Raw genomic sequence first — 23,162 nt, forward strand, 5'->3', positions numbered from 1 at the left:
TCAGTTTCAGGTGTACAGCATAGTGGTTAGACATTTATATAATTTACAGAGTGATCCCTAAATTAGTCTAGAACCCACCTGGCACTATACGTAGTTATTACAATATTATTGACTATATTCCCTATGCTGTACTTTACATCCCCATGACTGTTTTATAGCTCCGAATTTATGTTTCTTAATCCCTTCACCTTTTTCACCCATCCCACCAACCCTCCCATCTGGCAACCATCAGTTTCTTCTCTGTATCTTTGAGTCTGTTTTAGTTTTGTTTGTTTATTTTATTCTTTAAATCTGACATATAAGTGAAATCATATGGTGTTTGCCTTTCTCTGTCTGACTTATTTCACTTAATATAGTACCATCTAGACCCATTAGTGTTGTCACAAATGGCAAGAATTCACTCTTTTTATGACTGAATAATATTCCAATGCATATATGTACCACTTCTTCTTTATCCAGTTGTTTATTGTTAGGCACTTAGGTTGCTTCCGTATCTTGGCTATTATAAATAACACTGCAGTGAACATAGGGGTACACATATCTTTTTGAATTAGTGTTTTGGTTTTCTTCGGAAAAATATCCAGAAGTGGAATTGCTGGGTCATAAGGTAGTTCTATTTTTAATTTTTTGAGGAACCTCCAAACTGTTTTCCATAGGAGCTGTATCAACTTGCAATCCTACCAACAGTACACTAAGGTTCTCTTTTCTCCACATCCTCGCCAACACTTGTTTTTTCATTTATTGATGATGGCCGTTCTGACAGGTATGAAGTGATATCTCATTGTGGTTTTAATTTGCATTTCTCTGATGATTACTTACATTGAGCATCTTTTCATATGTCTATTGACCATCTGTATGTCCTCTTTGGAGAAATGCCTATTCAGGTCTTCTGCTCATTTGTTAATAGGATTTTTTTTTTTTTGGTGTTGAATTGTGTGAGTATTTTATAAATTTTGGATATTAATCCCTAATCAGATATATCACTGGCAAATATCTTCTCTCATACAGTAAGTTTTCTTTTCATTTTGTTAATGGTTTCCTTTCCTGTGCAAAAACTTCTAAGTTTCATGTGGTCCTATTTGTTTATTTTTCCTTTTGTTTCCCTTGCCCAAGAAGATACATCAGAAAAAATATTACTAAGAGCAATGTCAGGGAGTTTACATTCTATGTTTTCTTCTAGAAGTTTTATGGATTTAGGTCTTACATCTAAGTCTTTAATTCATTTTGAGTTTATTCTTGTATATGGTATAAGACAGTGGTCCAGTTTCATATTTTTTGCATGTATCTGTTCAGTTTTCCTAACACCATTTGTTGAATAGACTGTCTTTACATCATTGTACATTCTTGCCTCCTTTGTCATAAATTAAATGACCGTATAGGCGAGGATTTATTTCTGGGCTCTCTATGCTGTTCCATTGAGCTGTGTGTCTGTGTTTATGCCAGTACAAATCTGTTTTGATTACTATAGACTTGTAGTATAGTTTGATATCTGGTAGGTGATACCTCCAACTTTGTTCTTCTTTCTCAAGATTGCTGTGGCTGTCTGGGGTCTTTTATGGTTCCATATAAATTTTAGAATTATTTGTTCTAGTTTTGTGAAAAATGCCTTTGGTATTTTGATAGGGATTTCATTGAATCTTGGCAATATAGACATTGTAACAATGTTAATTTTTCCTACTCATGAGCACAATATCTATTCGGTTTATTTGTATCTTCGTCACTTTCTTTCTTCAGTGACTTATAATTTTCTGAATACAGCTCTTCCTTGGTTAAATTTATTCCTAGGTATTTTTTTATGCAATTGTAAGTGGGATTGTTTTCTTAATTTCTCTTTCTGATAGTTCATTATGATATATAAAAGTGCAACTTCTGATTTCTGAATATTAATTTTGTATCCTGCTGCTTTACTAAATTCATTTATTCCTTCTAACATTTTTTTGTGTGTGTGTATGTGGAATCTTTCAGGTTCTCTCTATGTAGTATCATGTTACCTGCAAATAGTAACAGTTTTATTTATTCCTTTCCAATTTGGATGCCTTTTATTTCATTTTCTTGTCTGATCGCTGTGGCTAGGACTTCCAATACTATGTTGAATGAAAGTGGTGAAAGTGGACATCTTTGTCTTGTCCCTGATCTTAAGGAAAATGCTTTTAGATTTTCCCCATTAATTATGATGTAGGTTATGATTTTGTCATATATGGTTTTATTATGTTGAGGTATGTCCCCTCTATTTCCACTTTATTAAGAGGTTTTATCATAAATGGATGCTGGATTTTGTCAACCACTTTTTCTGCATCTATTGATATGATAATATAATTTTTATCTTTTCACTTGTCACTGTGGTGTATCCCATTAATCAATTTGCAGCTATTGAACCAAATTTGCATCTCAGGAATAAATCCCATTCGATCATGGCATATGATCTTTCTAATGTATTGCTGAATTTGGTTTGCTATTTTGTTGAGGAATTTTGCATCTATGTTCATGAAAGATATCTGCCTATAATTTTCTTTTTTTGTAATGTCTTTGATTTTCAAGTCAGGGTAATACTGGCTTCATAAAAGGAGCTTGAGAGCCATTCTTCCTCTTGAATTTTTTGAAATATTTTGAATGTTTGGTAAAATTCACCTGTGAAGCCATTCGGTCCCAGATTTTTATTTGTTGGGAGTTTTTTGATTACTGATTTGATTTTGTTAGTAATCACTCTGTTCAGATTTTGTTTCTTTTTGATTCAGCCTTGGAAGATTGTATGTTTCTGAGAATTTACCTATTTCTTCCAGATTGTCCAATTTGTTGGTGTATAATTATTCATAGTATTTTCTTATAATCCTTTGTATTTCTGTAGAGTTAGTTATCACTTCTCATCTTTCATTTCTGATTTTTTTAATTGGGGTCCTCTCTCTTTTTTTCTTGATGAGTCTGATTAAAAGTTTATCAATTTTGTTTATCTTTTCAAAGAACCAGCTCTTGGTTTCATCTATCTTTTATATTGTAATTTTTTTTTTAGATTCTATTTCATTGATTTTTGCTCTGATCTTTATCATTTCATTCCTTCTACTCACTTTGGGCTTTGTTCTTCTTTTTCTAGTTCCTTTAACTGTAAGGTTAGATTGCTTCATTGAGATTTTCTTGTTTCGTGAGGTAGGCCTGTATTGCTATGAATTTCCCTCTTAGGATGTCTTTCACCGTGTCCCATAGATTTTGGGTCATTGTATTTTCATTTTCATTTGTCTCAGGGTAACTTTTGATTTCTTACTCAATCTCATTGAAACTCATTTATTGTAATATATTATTTAGCCTCCATGTGTTTGTATATTTTTTGTTTTTTTTTCTTGTAATTGATTTCTAGTTTAATACCATTGAGATCAGAGAAGACGCTTGATATGATTTCAATCTTAAATTTATTGAGACTTGTTTTTTGGCCTAACATGAGGTTCATCTTGGAAAATGTTCCATATGCACTCTTTTGAAGTGAACGCTCTAAAAATATCAATTAAATCTGTCTGGTCTAGTGTGTCATTTAAGGCCACTGTTTCCCTGTTGATTTTCTGTCTAGACGATCTTTCCATTGTTGTTCATGGGGTGATAAAGTCCCCTACTATGACTTTATTAATGTTGATCTTTCTCTTTATGTCAGTTAATATTTGCTTTATATATTTAGGTAATCCTGTGTTCAGTGCATAAATGTTTAGAAGGATTTTATCCTCTTTTTAGATTGATTCTTTTATCATTATATAATGCCCTTATGATAGCCTGTGTTTTAAAGTCTATTTTGTCTGATGTAAGTACTGCTACCCTAGCTTTTTTAAATTTCAATTTGCACGAATTATCTTTTTTCATCTCTTTACTTTCAGTCTGTGTGTGCCTTTCAGCTTGAAATGGATCTCTTGTAGACAGCATATGTATGGGTCTTGTTTTCTTATTCATTCAGCTACCCTATGTCTTTTGATTGGAACATTTAATTCATTTACATTTAAAGTGATTATTGATAGGTACATAGTTATTGCCATTTTATTATTCGTATTTATGTCTCCCGCCCCACCTCAGCCCCAACCACCTTCTTCTTCTTCAAGAATTCCCTTTAACATTTTTTGTAATAGTGGCTTGGTGGTGATGAATTCCTTTAGCTTTTTCCTGTCTAAGAAGTTCTAACTTTCACCTTTAATTTTAATTGATAGCCTTTCTGGTAGAGTAGTCTTGGTTATAGGTCTTTGCTTTTTATCAATATTTCATGCTGGTCCTTTCTGGCCTAAAAAGTTTCTGTTGAATCAGCTGACAATCTTATGGGAGTACCCTCGTAAGTAACTAGCTGCCTTTCTCTTACTGCTTTTGGGATTCTCTCTTTGTCTTTAACCTTTAGTATTTTAATTATGATGTTTCTTAGTGTTGGCCTCTTTAGGTTCATCTTGTTTGGGACTGTCTGTGCTTCCTGGACTTATATGTCTATTTCCTTTACCTGCTTAGGGGAGTTTTCAGTCATTATTTCTTCAAATAGATTCTCAGTCCACACCCCCCTCCCCTGCCTAATTGCTCGTGCATGTGCTCTCTCTCCTTCTCTCCCTCTCTCTGTCCCTCCTCCTTCTGGTACCCCTATATACAAATGTTGTTATGCTTGATGTTGCCCCGGAGGTCCCTTAAACTATCCTCATTTAAAAACTTTTTTTTATTTTTGCTGTTCTAATTGGGTGTGTCCTGCTATCATGTCCTCCAAATCACTGATTCAGTCTTCTGCTTTATCTAATATGCTGTTGTTTCCTTCTAGTGTATTCTTCATTTCTGAGTGGTTCTTTTATTTATTTTTTATTTATGGTTTCTATGTTCTTTTATTTATTTATTTATTTTTGAGAGCAAGGCAATTTTTTAATTTTTTTTATTCACATGATGTAATTTATATAACTTCCAATTTTATATATTTAATCCCTTTTAACCCATCTAACTCCCCCCGATTCTTCCCCTACCCCCTGGTTCTATGTTCTTTTATATCCTTACTATCTCTTGGTTGAAATTCTCACTGAGATCATCTATTCTTCCTCTATGTTCATTGAGCATCCGTATAACCTGTATTTTGAACTCTGTATCTGGTAGGTTGCTTGCCTCCATTTTACTTAGATTTTTATGGAGTTTTCTCCTGTTCTTTCATTTGGGACATGTATTTTTGTTTTCTCATTTTGGCTGCCCCTCTGTGTTTGTTTCTATGTATTAGATAGATCTGCTATGTCTCTGAGTCTTGGCTGGGCAGCCTTATGTAATAAGTGCCCTGTGTGGCCCAGTGGTACAGTCTCTTTGATCACCTGTGCCGGTGCTCAGGAGAGTCCCTCGTGCGGGTTGTGTGTGCCCTACTGTTGTAGTTGAACCTTAATTACTGTTGGCACATCAGTGGGTGGAATTGACTCTCAAGCTGACTGTCTAAGGATTGGCCATGCCTACAGAGTATGAGCTGCTGTGTGGGGGCTGACCCCATGGAGTGGGATGCACCACAGCAGGCTCACGTGCCTGTTGAGAATAGTATTTTGATTGTGGAGCTAATCAGGTGGTGCTCTGTTATGGTCTGATGCCAGCCTCCAGGTGTGTTGGTCCTGGAGCCCCTTAGAAGGGGTTCCCATGCAGGCCAAGGCTAGCCACTGCCTGTGACCAGCTCAGGGCTGCCTGGTAGAAGGTACAAAGCTATCTGCAGATGGTCACTGTCTCTACTGGATCTGGAGGCTCATAGGAGAGGCCACTTGTGAACCGAGGCCAGCTGCAACTAGTTCCAAGCCTGGGGCAGCTCAGCAAAAGGCCCGGGGTACCGCAAGGCCTGAGGCTACCTGCCAGCTATCCATAAGACTCAGCAACTGAAAGAGCCTTGGATGAGAATATGGTAAGGTGGTGTCTTAGCAAGTCACCAGAGTGGGGAAAATGGTATTGCCCAGGTTAGTGCAGATTCAGATATGATGCCAGTGCTAAGCCTGTGGCCACTAGCAAAAGTCTCAGATCACACAAAAGTTAGCCACTATCTGCCTTGGGCCACAGATCCCCAAGATTTGTTCAAGAAATACTGCAGCTTGGGTCAGGGCTGGTTTCACACCACCAATAGTGTCTTTGGAGGTATGCTGGTTGATTTTTGCTGAAGGATCCTCCTGCCAAGAGTGTGGGGGTGGTTCTTGTTGCCTAACCACAAAAATGCCTCCAGCAATGAGAGAGTTGTGGGGGCAGGGTTTCAGGGAGTTACTAAGATGGATCTCATCAGGCCAATGCAGATTCAGATTTGGCTGTGTAGGGAGAAGGCTCAACACAGTCAAGATGGCACCCACCTCTAGGCTACATAAGAGAAGGGCTTAAAGCAGGGATAATGGCTGTCCCTCCAGCCCTCACCCTGGAGCCATACAACTCAGTCTTTCCCTGTATATTTTCGATGCCTCCCAAGCGGCTGTCCCTCTGCTGGAGCCCAGGATGAATGCCTGTGAGCAAGTGAATCTGTGCGCTGGCCCTTTAAAAGGATGTCTGCATTTCCAATAGCCTTCTGTCTCACCCAGATGGTCAGAATCCCTGTTGGTTTCCACAGTCAGATTTTGTGGGGACTCTTCTTCTCAGTACTGAAAACTTGACTGGGAGCCCTGGTGTGGGGCTGGGCACCCTCACTTCTCTAGGGAACTTTACAGCCAAGATATCCCTCCTGGTGCTCAATCACCACATATAGTTGTGGGATCAGCCCATTTCACATCTCTGCCCCCTCCTACCAGTCTCAGTGTGGCCTTTTCTTTGTATCCTTAGTTATAGGAGTTTTGTTCAGTTAGTCTTCAGATGGTTCTCTAGGTTGGTGGTTCTAATTTAGTTGTAATTTCAATGCAGTCATGGGAGGAAGCAAACACAGTGTTTACTTACCCCACCATCTTGACTGGAACCCCCATGAATCATATGTTCTTGAACACAAAGTCTTTACCATACTTAAACAGAAAAAATTTCTAAATAGATCTCACATATATACCAGACTAAACTTGGGTACTTAGTTTATGGCTCTACCCATAACCTAAGGAAATCCATTATAAGCTAGTAGATCTCTTATTTTAAATTTTTATCAGATAAATAGAATTATTCTTTATATTATGTTAACAGATATTATATATTAAAATTACCTTGAAGACAATGTGTTATATTGGAAAGAGCACTGTTTATAGGTTTACAAGATCCTCCTTCTGACTTTGAACTAATTTTGTAACCATGGAACTTTGGGCAAAGTACTCCCTGAGACTGAGGTTTTTTTTATTTCAAAAGTAAATGAGAATAAAACTCCTCACTATTTTCTCACAGGACTTTTGTGCAGATTAATCCCGATAATGTATGTGAAACACATTGTATTTGTTTTTAAAGAAATTTATTTAAATCTCAACATCTATTTATTCTCCTCAGAATTTTTCTTATTATATTCTAGGCCTTTAATGATTGACCCCCAAGGTCAAGCCAATAAATGGATCAAAAACTCTGAAAAAGAAAATCAGCTTAGTGTTATTAAGCTATCAGATTCAGACTATATGAGAACACTGGAAAACTGTATTCAATTTGGAACTCCGCTTCTTTTAGAAAATGTTGGTGAAGAACTGGATCCATCTTTGGAACCTTTACTACTTAGACAAACTTTTAAACAAGGTAAAATTCAATTAATAGTTGGTAGAACTGAAAGATGATTGTATTATCTTTGAGGCTTATCTTGGAGGCAAGAAAAGCACTACATAAATTTATTAATATTGGTTAATAATTCAGAACATCTGTGTCTTTGTTATGTGTGAAAGTAAATTTGGAATAAGGAATGAACTTTGTTCAGATATTCTAAAATAAATACCTTGCCCTTCCTTCATTTCCTTAACCACTATTATCTAGACTGTTATTCAGTAGAAAATATAAAGAAGTTGAAGCCAGCCTGAAATTCTTTTATCTTCTGTCCACGGGCCACAACAAAGTACTTTTTAAGAGCTTTAGTCATATACAAATAACTTTGGAATCATGACTGAAAATTGTAAGTAAGATCCAAAGGAATCTTGATTTAGAAGTCTCCATGACAACAGAGAAAATGTCTTATACTTCCTAGAACTAATAAGTCCTGCTGTATAATTGCTTACTTGCCTTTGTGTCTGTGACTTTCATCACATCTAAATTCTACTTTAGATTACTGGTAACCTGGGAAAGCCCTGAACATAGGGGGAAGGGCTGTGTAACTTTGGCTTACTTACTAGTCATTTGTTTTCTGAAATATAGGTGGTGTTGATTGCATCAGACTTGGTGAGATTATTATTGAGTACTCCTTTGATTTCAAGTTTTATATTACCACAAAACTGAGAAATCCACACTATATGCCAGAGCTGGCTACAAAGCTGTCTTTGCTCAATTTTATGATAACTCCAGAAGGACTTGAAGATCAGTTACTAGGTATTGTTGTTGCAAAGGAGAGGTATGTATTTTCTTAGATGCTTCCAGATGGCCTATAGAAGAATATTTGTAGGCCATTAATACTTTTATGTGATTATTTCCAAACCTTGTCAAATTTTATATTTTGTTATTATAAATTAAATCATATATAATCCTTTAAACAGCCATTCTATAAAAAGTAAGTTATAAGTCAAGCATGTTATATTGGGTCCTTAGTATGGGTAGTAGATTCAGGTGACATGACATAATTTCTGACTTATATCTCATTGTTTGAACAAAAAATTTCACCTCTAGGAATGTGTAATATGGGCAAAATCAGAAACATGTTCAAAGACATATACAGAATGTTAATAATACTTAGGATAAGAATGAAAGGTAGGATACTAAACAATATACAGTATGGGTAATATTTTGTAAAAAAAAAAAGTTAACGTATAAATGGATATCCATATATACAAAAAAAGATTGGGAAAGAATACACCAGAATTTTAACAATGATCATCCCTGGGGATGCTAAGATTATGGATAATTATTATTATTTTCTTCATAACTCATGAATTTTTTCATTACTAGCATGTGTAGTTTTTTTTAATGAGGAAAATATACCTGTAAGATCTACTAGTAAAGAATTGCTTCCTGAAGGAAATCTTTGATTCCACCTTGAAGCTTAATATAATATTATTAAGTAGTTTATTACATGACATTAAATTATAAGTGAAAATATGTAACCATGAGGTATGTTTGTTACTTCCAGTATTTGAATCCCACTTGTATAGTATCCAAAAGCGAACCATGTCATAACATATTCGATAACATAGTGAATTATGTTATTTTGAAGTTTCATACCATCTTTACTAATATGTTTAATGCCAATTTTGTTTTTTACTTGAAGAGCCAGTTGGATGACAAATCATTCTTTCTATGTCTGCTATTGTAAATGAGATTAAAAATGAGACTGAATAGGACAAAGTCAAGGAATAAATAAGAAGCTTTATACTCTGAGTTTCTTCTACATTCTTATTCTCACATTAACTGGCTAAGCCACATGGATAAACTTAACATATTCTTAGAATTACTATAGTAGATTACTGTCACATTTTACACACATACGATTAATGCTTGTTTTTGCTTGAATTTCTCAATTTATTATATGAATGGAAGTAATTTTTTTCCTTATTTATCATAAAGAGATTAATCATCTTTGTGTTACATGTGTACAAAATTATTAAAATGTCTACAAAATTGTGATATCTAATTTTTAGATATGAATTTAGATAAAATACAAATTTAGACTAAATGTTTCTATCTTTTTTAGACCAGAATTGGAAGAGGAAAGAAATGCTCTTATTCTTCAGTCTGCAGCTAATCAGAAACAGCTAAAAGATATAGAGAAAAAAATTTTGGAAACATTGTCATCTTCAGAAGGGAACATTTTAGAAGATGAAAGTGCAATTAAAGTCTTAGACTCCGCTAAAATGATGTCCAATGAGATAACAAAGAAGCAGCAGGTGAAAAGAGAATCCTAGAAATCTTTTGATTAAGATTCCAGTTTACTCCTAGTCCCTGAATAAATGCTGTACTAGGCTTACTGGAAAAGTAAAAGAATTCATAAAATACCAAAACATAGAAACTAATTTTAAACTCACAAGAGAATATATCTTACTATTGCGTTACTCAAAACCTGGTCTGATCTATATCGTATCTCTACACAGAAGAAATAAATTTAGAATGAAACTTTAAAAAATATGTTTTTTATTATTGCATAAGTAAGTGAAGCTAGTAAGGTTCATCCAAATTTAACTGACTCTTCACCTGAAAACTTGAGTTTGAGAATTTGGCTTACCTCTGTCCCTGGTTGGAGCTTAAGATGTGTGGAGGTAGTTGCTGGTTAATTGGACAGTAAATGCTTCTAGGAACTAATAAGGATGTTCTTCTGGCAATGCCTAGTCATTTTTCAGAGAGAGAGGTATGAGAGTTGAGGGTGGAAGGTAGAGGAAGGAAGACAAGTGGTCCATAGCCAATACTATATTAATTGTAAATTCATCTATCACAGCCAAATGGCATTTTTATATTCCATATTTTTAAATAGAATCCCACAATGTTATAGGTAGAAGAAGCTTTAGCTATCAGTCATCTTTTGCATTTCATGGTTGAGAAAACTAGGGCCCAGAAAGAGTAGTTGAGGCCCAAGCTCACACAATTGAGTAATATTATGAAATAACTTCTGTAGGTTAACTTTATGGATTTGCAGAACTTTTTCTTTTTTTTACAGTGTACAATTCAATGAGTTTTTTTTTTCATTTATAGTTGGTATACAACACACCAGCCTCAGCTGTACAGCATATTGATCAGAGATCCACACAACTCACAAAGCACTCACTCCATCAAATCTAGCATCCCTCCTCTCCCCTACATATTCATTCCAACATTATTAACCATCTTTCCCATGCTATACTCTACATCCTCATGTCTACTCTGCAACCATCCACCTGCACCTCTCAATCTCTTTCTCCCCCACCCTCCTTCCATCTAGTATCCCTCAAAATATTCTTTGTATCTATGTGTTTATTTCCGCTTTTGTTGTTGTTGATTTTGTTCTTTAGATTCTATGTGCACGTGAAATCATGCGATATTTGTCTTTCTCTATCCAACTCATTTCATTCAATGCAATACCCTCTAGGTCTATCAAGGCAATATCTTTTTCCATCCCCTTCCTTTTAGTCTGTGTGTGTCTTTTAATCTGAAGCGAGTCTCTTGCAGGCAGCATATGTAGGGATCCTGTTTTCTTATCCATTCAGCCACTCTCTCTTTTGGTTGGAGTACTTAATTCTATTCCATTTGAGGTACTTGTTGATAAGAATGTAGTTGTTACCATTCTTTATTCCTCTTTTTGATACATATTTTTTCTTCTTAAAGAAATCCCTCCAACATTTCTTGTAATACTGGCTTGGTGTTGATAAATTCCTTTAGCTTATTTTTGTCTGGGAAGCTCTTGATCTGTCTTTCAACTCTAAATAATAGCTTTGCTGGTTAAATATTCTTGGTTGTAGATCCTGGGTTTTCATCCTGTTGAATATTTTGTGCCAACCCCTTCTGTCCTACATAGTTTCTTTTGAGAAATCAGCTGCCAATCTTATGGGTGCTCCCTTGTAGGTAACTATCTGCTTATCTCTTGTCACTTTAATATTCTTTCTTCGTATTTAACCTTTGGCATTTTAATTATGATGTGTCTTAGTGTGGGCCTCTTGGGGTTCCTGGTTTTGGGGACTCTGAGCATCCTGAGGTTTATGTCTATTTCCTTCACCAAGTTAGAAAAGTTTTTTTCAAATAGCTGTTCAACATCTTGTTTTCCCTCAGGTACCCTGATGACAGATATTTTGATCTTTAATAGTGTTCCATAGGCTCCTTAGATTATTAATATAGTCTTGGCTTTTTTTTTCTTGCCATTCTGATTGAGTGTCCTTGGCTTTCCCATCCTCTATATAGGTTATTTGATCCTCTTCTTTATTCACTTTGTTTATTCCTTTGTTTATTCCATTTAATATACTTCTCATCTCAGATAATGTGTTCATTTCCGACTGGTTCCCTTTTATGATTTCCATTTCCATTTTTATGGTTTTTTTTATCTCTTTGTTGAAGTTTTCACTGAATTCATCTACCCTTCCCATAAGTGCACTGAGCATCTTTATAACCAATGTTTTGAACTCTGCATCTGTTAGATTGCTTGACTCCATTATTTCTGGATCTCTGTTCCCTCATATGGTTTCTGCTTTTTTGTCTTCCCATTTTGGCTGTCTTTCTGTTTCTGTTTCTATGTACTAAGCAAAGCTCCTAAGTCTCCCAGTCTTATTAATGTGTCTTTGTGAAGTAGATGTCCAGTGGCACAGTCCTGAGAGGGGTTCAGCTGCAAGCCAAATTTAGCCCAAGCCTCTACCCGTCCGGGGTCACCTGTTAAAATTTAGCAAGCAATCCTCAGATGCTGTGCATATAGTTCCCTCAAAAAGCTACACCAGAAACCGAGGCCAGCTGCCACCAGTGTGTGTCTTGGTGCTACTCAGCAAGGAGCACCTGACTCATTGAGGATACACCTGGATGTGGCTTGGGTGGGGCCCATGTAAGAGGAGGCAGAGTTTCAGGGAATCATCTGGGTGGAGTAACCTCTGTTATCCTGTTTGATGTTGTCTCTGCTATGGCGGCACTGAGTTTGAGCACTGGGAGCAGGAAGGGCTCAACAGAAGAATAATGGACACTGCTGGCACTTCTGCTGGGGGAAAGAGCCTCACCATGGCTCTCACTCTGACAACTCAGTGTCACCCTGTAAGTCCCTGAGCAGCCAAACCAGCACTGGTGCTCCATCACTGCGAAAATCTGCTCAGGGACACGGCCCCTTTAAGAGGCGTCTGCAGCTGCCACTACAGCTGCCACTGCCTCCATCTCATTCAGTCGCTCAGGTTTGGGCAGCCTCATGTCCTCATCCCTTCCTACCTTATGCTGTTGCAAGGTGATTTCTTAGACTTCTCCCTAGTTGTATGGCTTATTCATCTAGCTCCCAGGCAATTTTCCTTGCTGTTTGCTCCTTGTTTCTGTCACAACTTTGATTTGGTTGCCAGAGGAATGAACAGAGCCTCTGGCAGAGGAATGAACAGAGCCTCCAGAGGAATGAACCGAGCCTCCCACTGATTTACAGAACTTTCAATCCTCCTTGGCCCACCAATGAATTAAGAACATCTTAATATTAGAGAAATTAAAAAATTTGAAAAACCTAATAGAAATTTCACTATTTGCGCACCATCCTTCTGCTGCTCCCTACTACAAGCTACAATGCACCTGAGCTTTGGAGTAGAAGACTTTCAAAAGGCCTAGGCACCTTCCCCTTGGAATGGGTTTAGTTTTTCATGAATGTGATGGTAATTATTTTCTGTTCAGGTGTACTGTTTTTTTGTTTTTTTGTTTTCATTTGTTTGTTTCTCACATCAGAAGAGCCAAAACAGTAGTGTCCGAAAGTAATATCCTATGGCAGCCCCTAATCTGGGGACCATGGCCGAGATATTCTATAAAGTCTCTCCCTTCCCAATTTCTGTCTATCAGAGCAGAAACAACTTCTCATTGTCCCCTCACCATAATGTTTTTTCAAAGGGGAGAAAGGATAGGAAGCATTTATCAGCTTATTTCCTATTGAAACTCAAGGAGGAAATGAGGTATAAGTATTTATTAGTTCAAGTACTTTATCTTACAGAGAGAGAAATGTAATAAATCATAATCTCTTTGTGGCTGGGTCCTCTTAATCATTACAAACATAGTTTTAAATTCATTATATATTCTGATCCAAAATATGCTCTGTATCTGGCTCTGACTTCTACCCACACAATGTAAGAAAAACTCTTCAGAGAAAAGTTCCCCCACATATTCTAAAATCTGTTTTTCCTATTTATCCCAACCTATAAGATTAAACAAACACAAACAAAACTTTAAGAATTTGTTCTATAGGTTTCAAAGCCCACTTTTACCCCAAAATTTTCTTGACTGAAGTTTAGTCTTTTTGATTCCTGGAATCAAAATAGTATAGTATATGTAAATAAATATTACGATAGTATAATATATATAAATATCACAGCCAGGAAATTTTTACAAAATAATTCTTTTGTTTTAAAATCATATAGTCGACAATGTTTATTTCTTAGAAAATGTCTTGTTCTTTGATTTTAGGCCATGAATGATAACTAATCAAAAAGTATGTTTGTATTTCTTGAGTCTAGCATTTCATATATGCAGCCAAGTTCAGCAAATACATAAATGCACTGCAGATCAAACCTTAGAACTTGAGTTAAATTATTATTCACTGTTTAAAAATAATAAAATTTGCTGATTATTTTTGGTTGCTATTGCCATTAATGGCAAATGGCATTTGAGCTGAAAAATTAAAGTTTAAATAACAGGAATTTTCAATGTGAATACTAAGATAATGCTTTCTTATATTAAGTGTCATTAATTTTCATCGTTGATAACTTTGTTTTACTTACAATCCAAGGTTAAGGTTCAAAACTTACTTTTAGTTGTGGTTCTACGGTATAATTTGGGGGAAAATTTGTTTGCGAGGAACAGAAACCCATTCAAATTAGCTCAAATAAAAAGATACAATTTTCCCAATTATAGAAAGTATATACAAGCCTTAGGAATAAATAGAAAGCTTAATAAATTAAATTTCTATGCTCTTTGTCTCTCTGCCTCTCTCTAAGGTTATGTGGCCCTTCTCTCTATTCCATTTGAAGACTGATTTCTTCTATAAAAGTTTTGTATCTGTTTCTTCCTACATTTATCTTGCACGTAGAAACCAACTCTAGTCCCATTACCTTTTAGCATTAATACCCAGTGCCACTTAACTTCAATTTCTGAGGCTCTTAGAGGGTGAGAAATTGGGGGTAAAAAGCTTATCTTGGATCTGATTCTATCTCTACCACTTAATTGAGTGAGTCACAAATGGGATCATTCAATATAAATGTGCACAACAAGCACACTCATTCAGCAGAATCTGTGGCTAGCATTTCCAAAGAAGGGAGAGTGGGATGGAAAAATCCTCTACACATTTTTCCTGTAGAATATTAACCTATCAGATGGAGTTGCCAGTTGAAGAGCTGTTATTCTGGAGAAGTTTTTTCTTTCAGGGTTGGGTATATACACCCCTATTAAGTCTAGAAAAGTTAAACATACCAGAAGCTAGTTGAAAAAAGGTATTCTAAATGTATAAAACTATCAATCAACAAATATGTCTGAATACGTACTTTGCCAGATTTTGTACTGGGTTCTGGTACACATATTGACACTTTAAATATACACAAGTGCACACTTGTTCTCTCTTTTTCTCCTCCCTCTCTATCTCTGACCTGTTAAAGTAAAAAAGGGTGAGTGATTATAGTAGAAACATGTCAGATTCAGGCAAAGAATAAGCAAAGATTGACAGTCTGTTATTCCTCAAATAAGAGAGAAATGGTTGGTAAGTAATCACACCTTTAATTTGTAAAGCTATTTTTCTTTTTTCATTTCTCCTTTCTGCCCTCTGGTCTTCCTCTTCCCTCCTTCAATAGTTCTTTCCTTTCTTCCATTGCCTGCCTTCCTTCCTTCCTTCCTTCCTTCCTTCCTTCCTTCCTTCCTTCCTTCCTTCCTTCCTTCCTTCCTTCTTCTTCCTTCCTTTCTATCTTTCTTTCTTTCTCTTTCCTTTCCCTCCCTTTCTCCCTCTCTCCCTTCCTTCATCTCTCTCTCTCTTTCTAGCTTTTAGCACAATAAAACTCTATCTTATAAACTATACTTTCATAATTTTGTCATTGAGTTAGATGGGTGTTGTTTAAAATATAAACTTTATTATATGAAAAAAATATAATTAAAACACATTTCCTATTTCTGAATCTTGATTTTTTTTCTTCTTCTTCTAGATTGCAGAAAAAACAGAACTCAAAATAGCAGAGTCTCGAGAAGGTTATCGACCCATTGCTAAACATTCATCAGTATTATTCTTTAGCATTGCAGACCTGGCTAACATTGATCCCATGTACCAGTACTCTCTCACTTGGTTTGTGAACCTTTATATCAACTCTATTCATGACAGGTAAATTTTCTCTATCTTCATTTATCCTCCCTAGGTTGGATGTTTACCACCTTTTCCATTAAAAAAAAAAAACTAATCCCTCTTTGTGTAAATCTTGAGTAGGAGTGAAACAAAATTTAAAATAGGAAAGTTTACTTTCTTTTTATATATATTTTATATATATATAAAAAATATATAATCTTTTTTCTTATTTCTTATATAATACATAATATTTATTATAGTACACTTAAAATGTGCAAAAGTGAAAGAAAAAGGCAGAGAGAAGGGAAAAAAGGAAGGAAAGAAGGAAGGAGGAAAAGAAGGAAAGAAAAGAAAGAATGAAGAAAAAAAGAAAGTAAACTTTCCTATTTTAAATTTTGTTTCACTCCTACTCAAGATTTACACATAGAGGGATTAGTTTTAGTCCTTATTCCTGCCCCTCCTTCTAAATATAAGGCATGTGACTTATCTTTGCTGGCAACTCCGATATATATATTTCTCCATCCTTGAGGTCTGTAAAAAGCTTCAGTCCCATATTTCTACTCATTTAAAAAATATTTTCACTTTAATCAATTGCTGAATGTGCATAAATTTGGGGGTCAGACTGGAGTAAGGTATTAAATCTAAGTTCTGCCATATACTACCTACACAAATATAGGCAAATCAGTTAACCTTTCTATAATTTTTCTTATCTATAAAACAGGAATAAAAATAGTACCTGCCTTTTAGAGTTGTTATGAAAATTTTAAAAAGGTAATATTTGTAAAACGTTTATAGCATATCTGGTATTTAGTAACTGCTGTACATGTTAAATAGAATAAAAACATGATATGAGCCTGCTATGTGTGTTCTACATGGGCTCTTGGTAGAACAATCTCCTGAGTTATTGAAATTGCTAAGCTTCCCCAGTTGGAATTTGGAATTTCAATTTACACCAGTCATATTATGAAAGAAATTCAAATTGGGGAATTAACATAAATGTCAAAAACAAGTGTTGGTGAGGATGTGGAGACATCAGAACCTTTATACACTGCTGATGGAATTGAAAAATAGTGTTGCCACTTTGGAAACATTTTGGAAGTTCCTCAAAATATTAAATATAGATTTTCCATATGACCCAGTAATTCCAAAAAATCCAGCAATTCTTGGGTGTTGAAGAAAACTTAATGTATATGTCCACTCAGAAACATAGTCTTTTTGTTTTTATATCATTTTTATTAGTTTAAAATATTTTTTTTATTTTTCAGTTACAGTTAACGTACAATATTATATTAATTTCAGGTGTACAACACAATGATTAGATTTATATATAACTTATGATCACCCTGATAAATCCAGTACCCATCTAACACCATACATAGTTATTGTAATACTACTGACCATATTCCCCATACTATACATCCCCATGACTATTTTGTAACTACCAATTTTATACCTCTAAATCTCCCCCCTCTTCACTTATACTCACAGCTACCCCCCATTAAGGCAACCATCAAAATGCTCGTGTATCTATGAGCTTATTTCTGTTTTATTTGTTTATCCTGTTCTCTAGATTCCACATGTAAGTGAAATCATATGACATTTGTCTTTCTCTATCTGACTTACTCCACTCAGCACAATACTCTCTAAGTCCATCCATGTTGTTGCAGATGGCAAAACTTCATTCTTTTTTATAGCTGAGTAATATTCCATTGTATATATGTGCCACCTCTTCTTTATCTATTTATCCATTGATAAACATAATAAGCACACAGCTTGTCTCCATGTCTTGGCTATTGTAAATAATACTGCAGTGAACATATGGATGCACCTGTCCTTTTGAAATAATGTTTTGGGTTTCTTTGGATAAATACTCAGAAATGAGATTACTGAGTCCTTCTTTATCTCTTGTTATAGTCTTTGTTTTAAAGTCTGTTTTGTCTGGTATAAGTATTGCTATGCCAGCTTTTTTTGTTTGTTTCCATTTTCATGAAACATCTTTCTCTATCCCTTAACTTTCATCTGCATATGTCTTTTGATCTGAAGTGAGTCTCTTGTAGACAGCACATGTAAAGGTCTTGTTTTTGTATCCATTCGGCCATCCTATGTCTTTTAATTGGAACATTTAATCCATCTACATTTAAAGCAATAGTTGATAGATGTGTAGTTATTGCCATTTTATTATTCATATTTTTTTATTTTTTTCTTGTTTTTCTCAAAGAAATCCCTTTAGCATTTCTTATAATACTGATTTGGTGGTGATGAACTCCTTTACTTTTTCTTGTCTGGGAAACTTTTTATCTGTCCTTCGATTCTAAATGATGGCTTTGCTAAGTAGAGTAATCTTGGTTGTATCCCCTTGCTTTTTATCAGTTTGAATATTTCATGCCAATGCCTTCTGACCTGCAAAGTTTCTGTTGAGGAATCAGCTGACTATCTTACAGGAATACCCTTGTAACTACTTGCCTTTATCTTGCTGCTTTGGGGATTTTCTCTGTGTCTTTAATCTTTGGCATTTTAATTATGATGTGTCTTAGTACGGGCCTTTTTAGGTTCATCTTGTTTGGGACTCTGTGCTTCCTGGACTTGTATGTCTATTTTCTTCACCAGCTTAGGGGAGTTTTCAGTCATTATTTCTTCAAATAGGTTCTTAATCCCTTGCACTTTCTCTTCTGCTTCTGGTACTCCTATATGCAAATGTTGTTATGCTTGATGTTGTCTTAGAGTTCCCTTAACTAGCCTCATTGTTAAATTTTTTAAAATTTTTGCTGTTCTTATAGGGTGTTTTCTGCTACTTTATCTTCCAAATAGCTGATTTGATCCTCTGCTTCATCTAATCTATTGTCAATTCCCTCTATTCTTAATTTCAGCTATTGTCTTTTTCATTTCTGACTGGTTCTTTTTTATGTTTTCTATCTCTGTTTTTATGTTTCCTACCTCTTTGTTGAAGTTTTCACTGAGATCATTGAGCATCCTTATAACCAGCGTTTTGAACTCTACATCTGGTAGATTTCTTTTTTTCATTTTGTTCTTTTCCTGGAGCTTTGTTCTGTTCTTTCATTTGGGACATGTTTCCTTGTCTCCCCATTTTGGCTGCCATCATGCATTTGTTTCTGTGTATTAGGTAGAGCTGCTAGGTCTCCAGATTAATAGAGTGGCCTTAGATAGCAGGTATCCTGTGGAGCCCAATGGCACAGTCTCCCTGGTCACCTGAGCTGGAAGCTCCAGGTGTGTTTCTTGTGTGAGATGTATGTGCCCTTATGTTGTAGTTGAATTTTGCTTGCTATTTGCACATCAATGGGGAGGATTGACCCTCCAGCTAATTGGTTGTGAAGACTGGTCATGACTACAGTGGAGGAGCTGTTGTGGAGAGGCTGACCTTGTAGAGCAGTATCTGCTTTAGCAGGGGTCTATTCCCTGCCTAGTCTGCCCTTTGAGTGTGTCTTTTGTAGAAGTGTTTGGGTGGTGCTCTGGTGTAGTCCAAGACTGACCATCAGGTATGTTGATTCTAGGGCCTCTTGGGAAGAGCTCCATTGCAGGCCAATGTAAACTGCTGCCTCTGCTCTCCCTGGGGCCACTTGGTATGAGCTACAAAGTGATCTGCAGATGGTTACCAATTGTGCTGGGCTTGAAAGTGCCTGGAAGAGGCCAAGACTCAAGCCTAGGCTGGCTGCCACTAGTGCCAGCCTCTGGGCTGTCTAGCATGCTAAGGCCAGATGCTGCATGTTTGGGTTTGTGAATCTTTGAGAGATTTTAGGAAAGTCTTCAGCATGAGCCAAGACAGGTCCATTTGTATGGAAAAGCCGCCTGGAAGCCACTTGGGTGGGCCCACAAGTTGGGCGAGCAGGGCCTTAGAATTGTCACAGTGAGGTGAACAGTGAGTGTTAGCTAGGTTGACAGAGACTCAGATATGGTAGCCATCTGCATGCTTGCTCAGAGGAAGGTTCAATAAAGGAATAATTGCCTTTGCCAGCACTTCTATTGGGGAAAAAGCTGCCCCTCCAGCTCTTTCCCTGAAGCCAGACAATTCAGTTTCTCCCCATGTGTCCCTGGTACCTTTCAAGGTGTTGCCCCAGAGCTGGAGCTCAGAGTGAGTGAGTCTGTCAAGGAATAAGTTTGTACACGGGCTCTTTAAGAGGAGAGCTTGAGACCCCAGCCACCCTCCATCTCACTCATTAACAATCTACACTGGTTTTCACAGCCAAAAGTTGTGGGGACTTCTCATCCTGACAAAAACTATTAGTCGTTTTGTTTTTAGACTAATAGTTCTTGTCAGGATGAGAAGTCCCATGGACATAAGTATTTTTTAAAATTAAACTCAATTTTCAGATAAATGTAGATTCACATGCAATTATAAGAAATTGTAATACCGTGTACTCTTTACCTGTTTTCTCAATGGTGACATCTTGAAAGCCTATAGCACAATATCACACCAAGATATTGATGTTGATACAAGAAGATACATAACACTTCCATCACCACAAGGATACCCATGTTGCCTTTTTATAGCCATACCCACTTCCCTCCCATTCCCACTCTCTCCTTAACCCTTGGCAACAACTAATCTGTTTTCCATTTCTATAATTTTGTCATTCAGGAATTTTATATAAATGTAGTCATCCTGTATGCAACTTTTGGAGATTGACTTTCTTCACCCAGTCTAATTCTCCGGAGATTCATTCAGATTGTTGTATGTGTCGATGGTTTGCTCCTTTTTATTGCTGAGAAATATTTCATGATATTGATGTCCTACAGGTTGTTTAATCATTCATCTGTTAAAGGATATCTGGGTTGTTTCCAGTTTGGGGATATTACAAATAAGACTGCTATAAACATGAACTTTTCCAGAATAGGTTTATCATATTATATTCCCATAAGTATTACTAAAAAAGTTGAAATAAAAAAAGAAATGAATATATGCTTATTGCAAAAATTTTAAGTGTATGAGTAAAAAGAAGAAAATAAATATTAGTTATAACCCACCCAGAAGTAACCACTGTGTCTATATGTTTTCTGACTTTTTTACATATTTTTTAAGTGTACAAATCTTGATCTAGATTTTAGGCTTCTTTGGAGTAGATAAATGTTTCATAATTCTTTGTCTTATACAGTTTCCTCCCCAGCATACATCATCACATTAATGGAGGTTCAGCCAGTCTTTTTAAATTAATTCATTGTTTTCCGTCATTTTGGAATACAATATGAAATTTAAAATTTTGAAAATAGATGGTGTAAACCATATTTTATTTTCTTGTAGAATTATACCATTTTTTACATATAGATTCACAAGAATTACACACACACACACACACACACACACACACACACACACAAACTGTATAGGGAGGTCCCATGTATCCTTCACCTTGTTTCTCTGATGTTAACATTTTACATAACTATAGTACAATATCACAATCAGGAAATTCACATGAGTACAATCCAGAGAGCTTATTTAGATTTCACCGGTTTTATAAACAATCATTTGTGTGTGTGCATGTGTGTGTGTGTAATTTCTTATTTTAAATAGTAGATACTTTGATAAAAACAACTTATATGTTCATTCATGTGTTACTTGTATTAGTTTTGTTTGACTCAATGTATTTTTCTTTTTTTTTTAACCTTTTAGTAACAAATCCAAAATCTTGGAAAAGCGCCTACGATATTTAAATGACCACTTCACATACAACTTATATTGTAATATATGCCGATCACTATTTGAGAAAGACAAGCTGTTGTTTTCCTTTTTATTATGTACCAATCTTCTTCTGTAAGTTACTTGCTTTTTCTTTATTTATTTTAAAATCTGCCTGGAGAACTAATCAGTAAAGATGGCTGCTCTGCTTACTTCATGATTTTACTTGTACATTTCCCTACAGTAGTGTTGGTGTTTTAATATATATTTGATTTTGATTTTTAAAATTTAGATCACACAAGTTTACAAAATATTGATGTACAGTTCAATAAATTCTTAGAGAGCAAAAATATGTGTAACTACCACCAAATCAAGAAATAGAGCCCTTTCAGATTGGCCTCTTTCACTTAATAATATGCATTTAAGGTCTTTCCATGTCTTTTTATAGACCGATAGTTTATTTCTTTTTAGCACTGAATAATATTTTATTGTCTGGATGTACCACAGTTCATCTGTTCATCTAGTGAAGAACATTTTGGTTGCTTGCAGTTTTTGAAAAATATGAATAAAACTGCTGTAAACATTTGTGTGAAGGTTTTTGTATATACATAAATTTTCAACTCATTTGGTGAAATACCAAAGACTACGATAGCTGGATTATGTATTAAGAGTATGTTTAGTTTTGCAAGAAATGGTCTTTCAAAATAGCTATACCATTTTGCATTTCACCAAAATGAATGAGAGTTCTTATTGCTTCACATTCTTGCCAGCATTTGGTCTTGTCAGTGTTCTTGATTTTGATCATTCTAATAGATGTGTAATGTTATCTCAGTGTTTTAATTTGCAGTTCACTAATGACACTTGATATTGAGAATCTTTCATATGCTTATTTGCCAACTATCTTGTTTGGTGAAGTTCTGTTAGATTTTTTTGTCCATTTTTAATTGGTTTGGTTACTTATTTTTTATTGTTCAGTTAGATTACATTTCTTTGTCAGGTATGTCTTTTTCAAATTTTGGGGATAGATAACCAGAAGAGGGATTGCTGGGCCATATGATAATTCTATTTCTAATTTTTTGAGGAACTTCTATACTGTTCTTTATAGTGGCTGTACCAATTTACATTCTCACCAGCACAAACCTCTCCAACACTTGTTATTACTTTTCCTGTTAAGGGTAGCCATTCTAACAGATGGTATCTCATTGTGATTTTTATTTGCATTTCCCTAATAGCTAGTGAAATTGAGCAACAGGTATGTCTTTCATAATTATTTTTCTCCCGGTCTGTGACTTCCAGTCTGTGACTCCCATTCTGTGACTTGCCTTGACAGTGTCTTTTGCAGAACAGAAGTTTTAAATTTTAATAAAGTCCACTTTATCCATTTTTTGTTCTTCTCCTTTAGTTCTTTTGTTCTCTTTTGTTCTCTTTAGTTCTCTTTGTTCTTCTCCTTTAATATCATGTTAGCTATTTTGGATGTTTTGCCTCTTCATATAAAATAAACCTTAGAATCAGTTTGCTGATATTGACAAAATAAATTGCTGGGATATTGACTGGGATTGCACTGAATCTATA

The 23,162-nt window shown here is 35.5% G+C and overlaps 1 protein-coding gene across 1 annotated transcript in view; it reads left to right on the forward strand.

The window, feature by feature from the left end:
* Positions 1 to 23,162, forward strand: part of DNAH12 (dynein axonemal heavy chain 12) — a 209,958-nt gene that overhangs the window by 159,888 nt on the left and 26,908 nt on the right. The window contains exons 58-62 of the mRNA XM_039858619.1: positions 7,409 to 7,623; positions 8,230 to 8,422; positions 9,716 to 9,908; positions 15,828 to 16,000; positions 21,585 to 21,725. Of these exons, the coding sequence (XP_039714553.1) occupies positions 7,409 to 7,623; positions 8,230 to 8,422; positions 9,716 to 9,908; positions 15,828 to 16,000; positions 21,585 to 21,725 (915 nt within the window). The remainder of the gene's footprint in view (positions 1 to 7,408; positions 7,624 to 8,229; positions 8,423 to 9,715; positions 9,909 to 15,827; positions 16,001 to 21,584; positions 21,726 to 23,162) is intronic.

Source organism: Pteropus medius, unplaced genomic scaffold (genome assembly GCF_902729225.1).
Source record: "Pteropus medius unplaced genomic scaffold, Ma_sr-lr_union100, whole genome shotgun sequence".
NCBI classification, from domain to species: domain Eukaryota; kingdom Metazoa; phylum Chordata; class Mammalia; order Chiroptera; family Pteropodidae; genus Pteropus; species Pteropus medius.